This window comes from Frieseomelitta varia, unplaced genomic scaffold, assembly GCF_011392965.1.
Source record: "Frieseomelitta varia isolate USP_RPSP 00005682 unplaced genomic scaffold, Fvar_1.2 scaffold_271, whole genome shotgun sequence".
Lineage (NCBI taxonomy): Eukaryota > Metazoa > Arthropoda > Insecta > Hymenoptera > Apidae > Frieseomelitta > Frieseomelitta varia.
Window position 1 is genome coordinate 115,583 of NW_025110003.1, and position 12,912 is coordinate 128,494.

The 12,912-nt window shown below is 31.2% G+C and overlaps 1 protein-coding gene across 1 annotated transcript in view; it reads right to left on the reverse strand.

Moving 5' to 3' along the window:
• LOC122528943 (tribbles homolog 2) overlaps nt 1-12,912 on the reverse strand; it is a 50,252-nt gene that overhangs the window by 18,455 nt on the left and 18,885 nt on the right. The window contains exon 3 of the mRNA XM_043654605.1: nt 2,190-2,491. Within this exon, the coding sequence (XP_043510540.1) occupies nt 2,190-2,491 (302 nt within the window). The remainder of the gene's footprint in view (nt 1-2,189; nt 2,492-12,912) is intronic.

Below are 12,912 nucleotides of genomic sequence, written 5' to 3' on the forward strand. Positions count from 1 at the left end.
AGTGAAGGGGAAATTAATTTATGTAGGCGTGCGTAGAAGTATAGTAATTCTTTTCTAAGATATGCCTCCTGGTGTAACCGATGGTGCAAAAGAGTTACAGGCGAATATGGAAATGAAACGAATACGAACTGGTTTTTCATGGCTGTGCAGCAACGTGCGTGCCCCTCTTACTTGCACTAAGAATGCCACACCAACGGATACGTGGGCGTATCGTGCATCGTATCGGTAACAGTCGTATCACGTTAACAGCTAGTTTGTCACTTTACCACCTTCTTCTCTAGGCTAATGCATTTGGGATACTCGAAACCTGTCGAAACCCAAAAAAGCTGTTCGAGTTTCGAGAATTCTTCGTGATTTAGAACTCGGGGGAAAGGGAAACTACGAAATCAACGACGATCAACGAAGGATTCACTTGTAACCTGAATAAAGAATGTTTGAGTTATGTTCGTCGGTGCGAGATATGCTTTGTAAATATTTGTGCGATTGATTTTTGTTCTCAAGGACACGAGCATATAAAATCATAATTTTGAAACAACGGTGAAAATCTAAAGAAATTATCAAAAAGATATTTTATTATCGCATAGTAATTGCTGTTACTTCAATTCTGTCCTTTCTTATAAAAGACTACTATGATGAATACTTTCTCAATTTAGATTCAAGTTTGGAACTTGGGAAAATTTACTTTTGAAAAAATTTCTTTCGCACAATATAGTTAGTAACTGATAAATATAAATGTAGGTTTGAGTGCCCCGAAACGAAGTTTCTAGATATAACTTAACCTTGTAAACGACATTACTACTTCCTGTCCAGAAATTGATTAGATAACCTATTCGAGACCGATCACACACCTGGTGTAACGATCATGAATTCATATTGTGAGTTATTACTGAATAACTAATCATGGAAATAAGATCGTTTTTAAGCAAAATGAAAGTTTAAAGGGCTGCTAGCACTCAGCAAAATAAGTCGCGAGGATATTTTGCCTTCAACAGCTGAATTTAATTTTAACCACTTGCGCTGGCAGCTGATTGCGGACCATAACGAGCGACCAAATCGTATACAATGATTCGTCGCTTTCTTTTCGAATTCGTTCGGTAAGATATATCACTGGATAGAAATTATTGAGAAGTAATAAATTTATCATTTGTTTTGCTTGAGTTATGCTTAAATATACTTAAAACTGTGGAAATATTGCAATTTTAGGACAAAAAAATTCTCGACGTGCGAGGTTAAGAGGTTAACCAAGCCATTTGCACTGGCAACTGATTGCGGACCATAACGAGCGACCAAACCGTATACAATGCTTCGTCGCTTTCTTTTCGAATTCGTTCGGTAAGATATATCACTGGATAGAAATTATTGAGAAGTAATAAATTTATCATTTGTTTTGCTTGAGTTATGCTTAAATATACTTAAAACTGTGGAAATATTGCAATTTTAGGACAAAAAAATTCTCGACGTGCGAGGTTAAGAGGTTAACCAAGCCATTTGCGCTGACAACTGATTGCGGACCATAACGAGTGACCAAACCGTATACAATAATAATTCGTCGATTTCTTTTTGAACTCGTTGGTATGATAGAAATTATTGAGAAGTAATAAATTTATTACTTGTTTTGCCTATTTTTGTTTTACTCGAATGTACTTAAAACTGAGGAAATATTACAATTTTGGAACAAAAAATTCTCGACGCGCGTGGCACGTCATTCTAGCGCAAGAGATTTACTATCGTCTGAAAATTACTAAAATATCGAAATATTTAGAAATTCCCGGGATAATTTGCCAACCACTTCGAAAATATCGGAACATCTATAAGAAATGTTGCCTAGAGGACAAAATAACAAAGTACGAAGGAAAAACTGCAGACAATGCCGCAAAGCCACTAATTACTTTTGTTCCGCTTGCGAAAATAATCCTTGGCTTGTGCCTGGGAAAATGTTTCAACAATTACCATAAATAAAAATTGTTTCTAATATTTCTAATAATGTATGATTTTTATAACACGCTTGTTGTTGCTATCATTACCTCTTCGTAATAAAAAAAAAAAATCGGTGTGTCATGACCAGATTTGCACAAAAAATGTTAACTTTCCCAAACACGTTTTCCTTTCTCAATTTTCAAAAAAAAAAAAAAAGTGTTAATTTTCAAATCATGGAGACATTTGCTCTGAAAACAGACTTTCTGGTTTACCTTGTTTCATCGGCGAAAACGAATTTCCTGAGTTTCAAATCTCGTAGCACGACCCCGTACTCGTGGCAGGTGGCTACAGCCCTGGCCGCTTGCCGGAAGAGTCGCCTCGCCTCCGGTTCCCGCAGTCTCCTACGCGCCCTCACGTACGCGTGCAGGTCACCGTGGTGGCCCTCCAGCAGGAGATAGCGCCGACCTCCAGATGCTTCTACCACGCCTGCGACACCGCTCGCTGCCCCGGTGCCTTCCAATCGTAGGTGAGCCTGTAGCAGTGCCTCGCAACCTTTGTCGCCCACGGTCAACGCCTGAAATTTAGAAGTATCGTTTCGTCATTCGCTACACCTTCCTCCGGTACATACTGATTAGGAAATACATACACACGTGCGCATAATCTCGCGAGGAAGGACAAATAATTTTCTGACTTACGCATGTACACTGGGCTGTACGATGGAATTAGTCTCCGCTCAAAAGGCTCGAGACACTTATTTTTAACCTCTTACAGGTTATTTTAATATTAATATTTTCACAGTTTTAAGTATATTTAAGTATAACCCAGGCAAAACAAATGATAATAAATTTCTTACTTAATAATCTCTATCTCCGGTGAGTATCGTACCGACGAGTTCAAAAGGAAAGCGACGGATTATTGTATACGGTTTGGTCACTCGTTATGGTCCGCAATCAGTTGCAAGTGGTTAATATTCGATATTTGTTTTGGATTATCCGTGTATACATAGTTTGTGATACAATATACAGGGTGTCCCATTTTAACATACAAATACAATTATCTCCGTCATTTAAAAAATACATCTAGCATTTTTTTTCTGTTTCGAGAGTGCAATAATTTGGTATACTTATTATTTGTTGCCTCTAGATAAACGCGTGTAGGAGATTACGAAGGTCATTACTATTTTTTCAAGTATAATTATGTAATAGTTCCTGTGGAGTTTCTTTCTTTCTTTTTTTAAATTATTCTTTTTAATCTCAACAGAAATCTAATCTTACTAATTACGAATTATTACAAAAATTTAATTCTTCCAAAAGAAAATCAAACAAATACAGTGAATTAGAATTCTCCTTTGGCTACACTCGATATAAATTCCTCCTTCATTCTGAACGAATTGTCGCGCGCAAAATATAATGACGAAGCAGAGAGGAGGAGCTCTTACACGCAACTTAACCTCTTACACTAGTAACTGGTTCGCGGACCATAACGAGTGACCAAACCATATGTAATAATTCGTCTTTTCTTTTTTTTTTTTAATTAATCGATATATCACTGGGTAGAAATTATTAATAAGTAATAAATTTATTACTTGTTTCGTCTGGATTATCTCTCAATATACTTAAAACTGAGAAAATATTCAAATTTTGGGCCAAATATTTTCGACGTGCGTGGCGCATCACTCCAGCGCAAGAGGTTAAGAAATGACTGGAGCGGTTGTGGTTATGTTTTCAATAACGCGCACAATATCTGCCATTGTACTAGATAATTGTACGTTAGCATTGACCGATTAATACGGATATCCGCAGCGAGCGGACAATACAAATATCCGGATCCCTCGGACACGAACCAACTATACTTTGCTAATGCGCGTTAATTTTCTCCGTCGTTCGACGATATATTTCGTTGATCATCGTTCTCAGCTTGTTAATCCATTTCTAGATAAATTTTATCTGGCGCACATCAGCGTTTAAGTATCGTAAAATGTTTTTTTTTTTTTTCTTTCAAAGTAAATATGATTATTAATATGATTATAATTCATATAACATAATAATTATAATATTATTATAATATGATTATTAATATGAATTTATTTCCTAGTAAATATGATTATTATAGAAATTAAAGAACAATGATGGAACCTCGAATGTACGTGATAAAGAGGACATTATTATTATTATTATTTACGTTGATGATATTTCAATTTAACCATACTGATAATAATAATAATTGTAACAATAACGGAAATATCATCATTAATTTTTTCTAAAAATCTGCAATAAAATTTTTTTTAAAATTTGAATTTGACTGTATTATATTTCCTTTTTATTTTCACTTACCAAATCGACTAACTCTCTTAAAACATGCAGTTGTGCGAAAATTATACTAATAATAACGATTACTCTAAGGATATATTGCATTTTATGAGTCATTAGATGAAATCTAAACTTGTAATAATACATTCTACTTATCTACAATGTACTTTATATGAATTTATATTTTGAACGACTTAATCTATAATTCGATAATTTATGACATAACCTATAATTTTAGAATAAATTCGATGACAAGAAAAATAAACGATGATAAGAGTTAATTATCTTATATAAGAGTCAAATCTTTGTTCATTCATTTAAATTACAACGAGAAAAATATAATATATATTTCTATATTCAACAAAATTATTAAGTTGAATTTTCTTCCTTTTTTTTTCTTCGCACAGTTATTGATCTTCAAAATTAGGATATTCATTATATATCAAATTACCAGTATATCGTCAATCATTATCGCAATATTTTTTAAGAAGTTCATCAACATCAGATAACTTTTCACTGTTCCTTACTCCTTGGTGCATCAGTTCTAATAATAATTTGCATAAATGCGACGTTTTTTTCCCTTTTGCGTGCTCTTTGCCGCGTATTCTCCGAAATCATTAATACTTGGAATGCTTGACGTAAATACGTTTTGATAAATTGACTTTGAGACGTCAAACATATGAGATGGCGATTTAAATGCTTTTGTGTTTATCATTTTTGCAGTCAATTATGATTGATGAGAGTTTCACGTTTACTAAAAATATTTAAATATTTCTTCAAGACACACAATAGCGTATCGAAGTTTCCTATCGAAATTGAACTCAGTATGGACGGTTTTTTGACAGTAATTCCGATTTATAATCTACATTTTCAACAGACTTGAAATCAGTTTTCAGATTTTAACCGCTGGCAACTGATTGCGGACCATAACGAGTGACCAAACCGTATACAATAATTCGTCGCTTTCTTTTTGAACTCGTCGGTATATCACCGGAGATAGAGATTATTGAGAAGTAAGAAATTTATCATTTATTTTGCCCGAGTATCATTAAATATACTTAAAATTGAGGAAATATTGCAATTTTTGGGACAAAAATTTCTCGACGTGCGTGGCATGTCATTCCAGCGCAAGAGGTTAAGTCAGTCTTTGATATAGTAAAATCAGAAAAGAGATTGCAATACGTGTTTCAATACTTTTTTAAAAATGCACGCAGATAGTTTTGAAACTGTACCTTTCAAATATCATATTTTTGTATTCACTAGTGTCTGGCTTCGTAACTGTTCATTCCAAAGAGAAACACAAACAAGCTTAGCACAGTAACTGTGAATATGTTCAGAATATGAGCCAGGAACTGTAACTATTGCAACCGGAATGAAGAAAGCCATAGAATAACATTCGATTGGTCATAACAGTTATCAACGAGGGAGATTTACTTCGGTTCTCTTTGTTAGTTTTCGCGAGATTTACATCAGAAAGTAACTACGATTTTTAGAATGTAGTAATGCGATTGCGAAGGATTGTTTCAGTCGATAAAACAGACATAATAGTATTTATAACAATAGTTGGTGAAACAAGTTTCTTTAGATTCTATCTTTTCATGTTGGTAAAAATTTTGAAATGCACATCCTATTATATATTATAATAATTATTTAATATTGTTACGAATTATCTTATCTGAACTATAGAAAAATGTTTATTTTTTATTCAAACTGAAACTTTCATTTTCAAAAACAATTTTTCTATCTACTCTCATTGATCATGAAAGAACAATTTTTAACAAAGTGTCATAGTTCACGTTTTAAATACTTTTTCGAGTGAAAAATTGGCAATTTGTTGAATTTAATTAATTTTGACAGTTCTTATATAAATTTTATTAGATTGTGTAATGATGCAAATAATGCGTACTATGTGGTTGATTATTTTTTCTTTTCTTTACGATCATTTTATCTTTTCTATCAAAAAATTGTATATAATATACATTTTTACGTTCTTTGAATTATATAATTATCCGTAAAAAAAACATGTTTCTTGCGTTGAAATGACCAACATTTCAATTTAAACTGAATATAGTTCATCAATCATAAATTCAATATTTTATTTCCTTACAGTAATAAATGATTTTATATTTCAAATGTTGCATATTATATTTTCAAAATCATATTTATAGTGTTCGTTTTCTTTCTATTTACAATTATAAGCAACATTTATCCACATCATATGCTCCTTTATTCAATGTGGATGGATTATGCATATTGTCCATTAAATCAAATCATTGAATTTTTATTATTCAAAAGATAATTAAATCTATTTTAAAATTGTATAAAAATATACAATCTACATATTTGTTACACTACTTAACATGTCGATTTTCTTTTAGATCTTAAAAATTGGATCTCTAGAGGCTCTAAGCAAAATTATATGCGATATCAAAGGCACAGTGGAGTTTTCCTTTTCAATGTCTAAAGATAAATTAATTAAAATCGAACTCGCCGCTTAATAAATCAATGTATGCAGAAATAAAACCGAGACGAGTTCACAAATCTTCATATATACATAAACTGACAGAATAATAATTATATTTTTCTGCAAAAACTCTTATTACACAGAAACGACTGAGAAATACAAGATAATCCAGAAATTATTCTGTTTGATTGATGGATATTCTGCAAAGAGCTCAAACTCGTTTGAGAAATGATAATTCTGTTTCCAACAAGTTTGCACAGAACTTAATTCAAATAGGCTTATCTGATCAAAAGTTTGACAAGTGACTTTAGTGTTTAAAAATCAGACATTCATTCCATGTACATCCGAATATAATAATAATATAATATGTAATAAAATTAATATAATAAACTATATAACTATACAAAATTTATTATACAATGTATAATAAACATATGTAATAAAACTAATATAATATATATTATGTCCGAATACAATAATATAATAATATATACCTTTGGTTTTCATACAATTAAAAGTTCAAAAAATTTTCGCATACTTTTGCATTAATGATTTGATTTAACTTTTCATTTAACAGGGAAAAGTAATAATGATGTTTTTTTACTCTTATTGGTTTTTTAATGCACTGTTTCACCTCTTCGCTGTTTTTTCAAATATCCTCTTGACCTTTTTTTTTTCTTTCTCTCTACATTTTCTTTTCTTTTAATAATTTTAATTTCGACGGAAAAACTTGGAGAAATATTTCAAGCTAGTTGAATGAAAGCGATTTAAACTCAAACGAGTTGAGTAATACATATCTACTATGCAAATATTGATTTAAATAAAATGGTTTCAATAGTTAATTCAATTTTTCTTTAGAGTAATAAATTTAAAATGAGAAAGACACAAGTGGAATGAATATACCGAGTTCGTGTTCTAATTTTATTTCATTTCATTTGTAATATTATATATTATTTCTAACTCTATTTTATTTATTCTTCTCGACCAGCTTCAAAAAATTACTTAGCCTATTAAATTACAAACGATCATTAAACAGTGTATTTAGATAGAGCTTCAAAAGTCGCCTTAGGCAAAAAATTAATCAATGATTAAATTTTTCCTACAATCTTTAATCGCTTATTAATGATTATGTTCCAATTTTAGTTAATCATAAATAACGATTAAATTCCTACTTTGATTGTTAGTTGCGATCAACTTCAATCGTTAATTACGATTAAAGATTAAATTCTTACATCAATCATTGGCGTCAATTATTGGCGATTAAATTTCTTTCAGTTTTAACCATAAATTAAATATCTCGTTAACGATTGACTACTGAAATTCTTTTTCTAGTAGTTTTCTTGTGGCTAAAGATTGTGTTGGATAACATGATAATTCATGCACAATTTTACATATTGAGAGGTTGGCATGAGTGATGAGAGGAAGTGTGTGTGTGTGTGTGTGTGTGTGTGTGTATGGAGAAGAAGAAAAAGGTGGGTCAACTGTCGAGCTTTGTATGGTGAACAAAGTTAAAGTATATGTTCAGAACTGATTGTTAAAAAAGTATTACATTATTTTCTTTATTTCTGTGTAGTATGCCAAAGACTTTTTTCGTTACTATTATACAATTATACGTTTTAAGTTACTGAAAAAAAGCCGAAGATTCAACAGATTGAAATCCTTTGGAATATGTAATATATAGAGAGATGATACAATCAATGAACTAATATTAATGCCCAACGCAACGAAATAAAATTTTTTATTATTGCTCGTTTATTTAACAAATTTTGAATTTAATTAGACTTGCAGCTAGTCACATGGGTCCCGACCGTGTAAAGTAGGAACATGTTTGTACGATGAAATATCTCAATTCTAAAGCTTTATTTCAAAGTATATCTTCAATTTAAATAAAATTATAATCAAATTTGATGTAATTTAACGATTGATAACTGCCGATTAATAATGTTAACTGATAAAATTAATCGTCTATTCTCACTGATAAATTTCTAATTTAACAGTTTTTCCTAATTTTGGCTCATAATTTTTTTTATACGACTTAAAAAAAACCAACTTGTTACTTTAAAAAGTAACAAGAACTAAGAAGTGAAAAAGTAACAGTTTCAGTGATAAAATAAGCCTTTTGTTGTAAAGAAATGGTAGCGAAACAGCCAAAATTGAGAAAAACCGCTAAACTAGAAATATAGTACTCATTAATCAATCAATCTAAGAATTTTAATCTATTAAATAGTTCAATTTTGTTTTACAAATCCCCCCCAAGGTTAATAAAAATTAAATGCACGGAATTCACACGACCATGCTTTGCTTGTGTGTATAAAAGTTAAATACAAAAATAAAAAAAAAAAAAAAAAAAAAAAAAAAAAAAATGGAACTGACTTTACGTAATTGAACAAACGAACGAGCACGTGTCCATTTGATTTTTGTGCCTTTATAAAATGGGTCGATAAGAGGGCAGACCGCAGACGAAATCTTGGCTACTTTTGAAACTTTGTTCGTTCGGCCGTTCATCTCGCATGTCGAAACCTGACACGGTTTCGAAACCCGGGTTCCATTAGTTTAATAAGGGCACCACTGGCGTTCTTTACGAAATCGACCGGTATACAAATCGATCATTATTTTTACCATATGTTCCGACATCTATGGTTAGACACCTATACACTGTAGATAATGGAGAAATTGGCATTTCCGGTAGAATACAATCGAAAATTTACTTTGCGCAGACCGATTGTGATTCTGAACTTGTTCACTAAACGAATTTGTATTGTCAGAAATTTATTGCGTGATGAATAAAAAATTTTTTATTGTAATAAAATAAAATAAATGTAATAAAATAAACGATTCAATAATCTTCAATTAAAATTTCAACTGCAAAATATTTTTGCATGTTCGTATTTACCAACATATTGTTATACTATCAGTACTAGCATTAACGTTAAAATAATATGAATTAATTGTATTAATTTATATTGTCACAACAAATTCATGTTGGCGCCTTGGGTCAGACGTGCAAAATCAGCGTGGCATCCGACATGTTAAATATGAAATAATCTTCAATTAAAAATATTTTTTCATATTACTGTATACAGTAATATGATTACAATATACAGTAATAAGAATTGATTATATTAATTTACACGTTGTCGCTATTGTTGGTATTTAAATATTTGACTTTTGCCGAAAGAAGTCGATCCACGGCTTTAACCTTCTTTCGTCATGGTTCTAACGCAATAGCTTTTTTTCACAAGGTCTTTCAAATTTGCCTTTCGATTGCACCACGTGTCCTCTACTAGACTTAACACTGGCATCGAGCAATCTATCGTTTCCGTTATGTACAGAGTACGCGTGTGTACGAGCCAATGATCCGAACTCAGCTCGGCTAGAAACGGAATTACTTTATATTTCACACCTTTGATCGTTAGGTTAAACGTAATCTCGAAAAGTAAACCCAGGGATCCCCGCTTTGTTTCCAAACACGCTTCCAACGAAGCGTGTTGCCACACACGGTTTCCAACGAATTCTTCTCACCAGAGGCGACTTTTCTTTACAAAGTTCGTCGTATACAGTTACCTTCGATTGCGTCAGGGCGCTCGCTTAATCATCGTGTAAATATATTGTTTCCTTTTTCCTACGTACGCGTTAAAACTCAACGTTGAAACCACTTGTGTTGATTTAAAAATTTCGCTCGACTTTCTATTAATTTAGAATTTTTATTAAGTATTTTTTGCTTTTAAATTTGTTGCAACAGGATAACGATTCCAAGTATTCCTCCAAGTTGTGTACGTAGGAAAAGTTTGATAAACAAATTTAGAAACATGCTCCGATTTCGCAAAAACTTAAATTAATTAATGGAGATTTTATATCACTGTTGAAACTATATGTGATTTGAAAATTTAAATAAATTAATTGAAAAAATGGCTTGTATTGATTTTAGTTACAAATTGTGATTTTTCTTCTTTTTAAAATTTTAAATAAAATCGTTTAAAAAATGAAAGATTTTTTTTAAACATATAATAGTTTTAAACTATCGATCGTCAGTAGGTAAGTAAGAAATTATTCATAAAAAAATTAATCCTGTGCAATAAGATCTCATTTGTTAATGAGGAAAGAAATTTAAAAGATTAACACACCCAGTTCGGTTTTTACATGAACTCCTTTTACACGATCTTGATTAAACTCGATTTTCTCGAAAACGTGGCCTTAAATGATGAAAAAATTTTCGACTTATTCTCTTCATGTAGAATCACATCTTTTTTCTTTGTGTTATTAGGTTGGAAACACCCTGTATAAATTTTATTTTTCATATTTCGATGATTTATCAAAATGTATTTATTAATCGAGAAATTGTATTGCATGTGAAGGTAAATTGATAATTGAGCTAAAATTATAAACAGCTTTTGGAGGTACAACAATACTTTCTATTATCTGAACGAATTATGTCCGCTAGCAACAGGTGTCTTTTTTTTTTCTTCGGTCTCCGATATATATAATGACTAGGTAATTGTATGTATATACATATCTATTATATCAGGGAACAAAAAAAACTTTTTTTCATGTTGCAAAAGATTTAAGATCGGTTTATATAATATTCAAGGATCCTGATTTCACATTATATATTCACTTTGGCTCAATTGACTCTGATTTTTAAAATAATCCAAATCGATCAAATTTGACCGGTTTCAAAGTTTCGACGCATCGAATAACCTATTTCTCAATTTAAAACATATGCCTTAAAATATCAGATTATTCTTTACCAGCAGTATACTAATTGCAAAAGATGTTAATTTATTGTTTGTGTAAAACTTCAAAACATAGCGCCCATGTTTTTCACATTCCAAATTAAACAAATCTAAACCTAACCTAACTTTTCTTGTAATTAAATTCAAAACAAAGTAGTTTATACTTTGTAGAACCTAAGAGTATGTTTCAACGCTTATAAAGAATTTTATATGCACATGTTCATAGTAACGACACTTAAATTATAGTAGAAAAAGCTGTGCCTACATCTAGATTAACAACGGCGAACTAATTAATAATCACAACTACAAACACACTCCATTAATCTTGATATGTAATATTAGACGTATATATACAAACAATCTATAATCTGTGTATTCATGTACATTCTATGCACATAATTACAACTAAAGCGATATAACGATATCAAATAAATGTATAAAACTTTGCTTTCAGTAAAACTTTTAATTTTAATTACAAGTAACAACTCGTGTTTTTGATAACTGCAGAAATGAAAAATAAAGTTATAGCTGTGCTCGCTTAAGTTTCATTGCAATTCGGTTTAACTTGCAGAACTCGTCCACATTCTTCTTCGATAAATTGAGTCTATTTCGCTTGCTCTCGGTATATTTATTTTCTATATTTGTCCAATTATTGCTAGAGTCAATTTTTGGAATTGGCTGCTCTGCTTGCAAGAATTAACTGTGTTAGCTCCTGAACAAATACTTTTACCGACCGGTAGCAGTAAATAGTAGTCTATAGTAGATTAATAGGCTACCGGTCGGTAAAGTATTTAGCTCGAGTTGGAATCCTCGAAATGTAGTAAATTGTACACGACGTGACGTCGCAGAGAAAAAAAAAACCTGTTAGCATAAACAAGGTCGTTCTCGCTAATATTCGTAGAAAAATCTACAAAATTATAGCACATTTGTACATTCCATTTGCGTTATTCAATAGTTTGCCATTTGCAATTTAAATATGTAAATTTAACCAAGCGTGTTTTGTCACGATCATCGTTATTCTGTGCAACTTCTTTGTACACGGTACAGTCGCTCGATTTATGCTCGATTTATCCGAAATATGCGCAGAAATATTTTTGACATTATAAATTTAATGGTACGTATCTTTTGATTATTATTTATTAACAATGTAAGACGTTATTAATATTACACTTAACCTCTTGCGCTAGTAAATGGTTCGCGGACCATAACGAGTGACCAAACTGTACAATACAAAATAATTCGTCTTCTTTTTTAATTAATCGGTATATCACTGGATAGTAATTACTAAGAAGTAATAAATTTATTGTTTGTTTCGCCTAGGTTATATCTCAATATACTTAAAACAGAGAAAATATTGCAATTTTGGGCCAAATATTCTCGACGTGCGTGACACGTCATACTGCAAGAGGTTAAACACAAAAGAAAAGTCAATGTTCCCGTAAAGTTGCTTTTTGTAATATACGCAAAAATATTTATAAATTCGTTTATT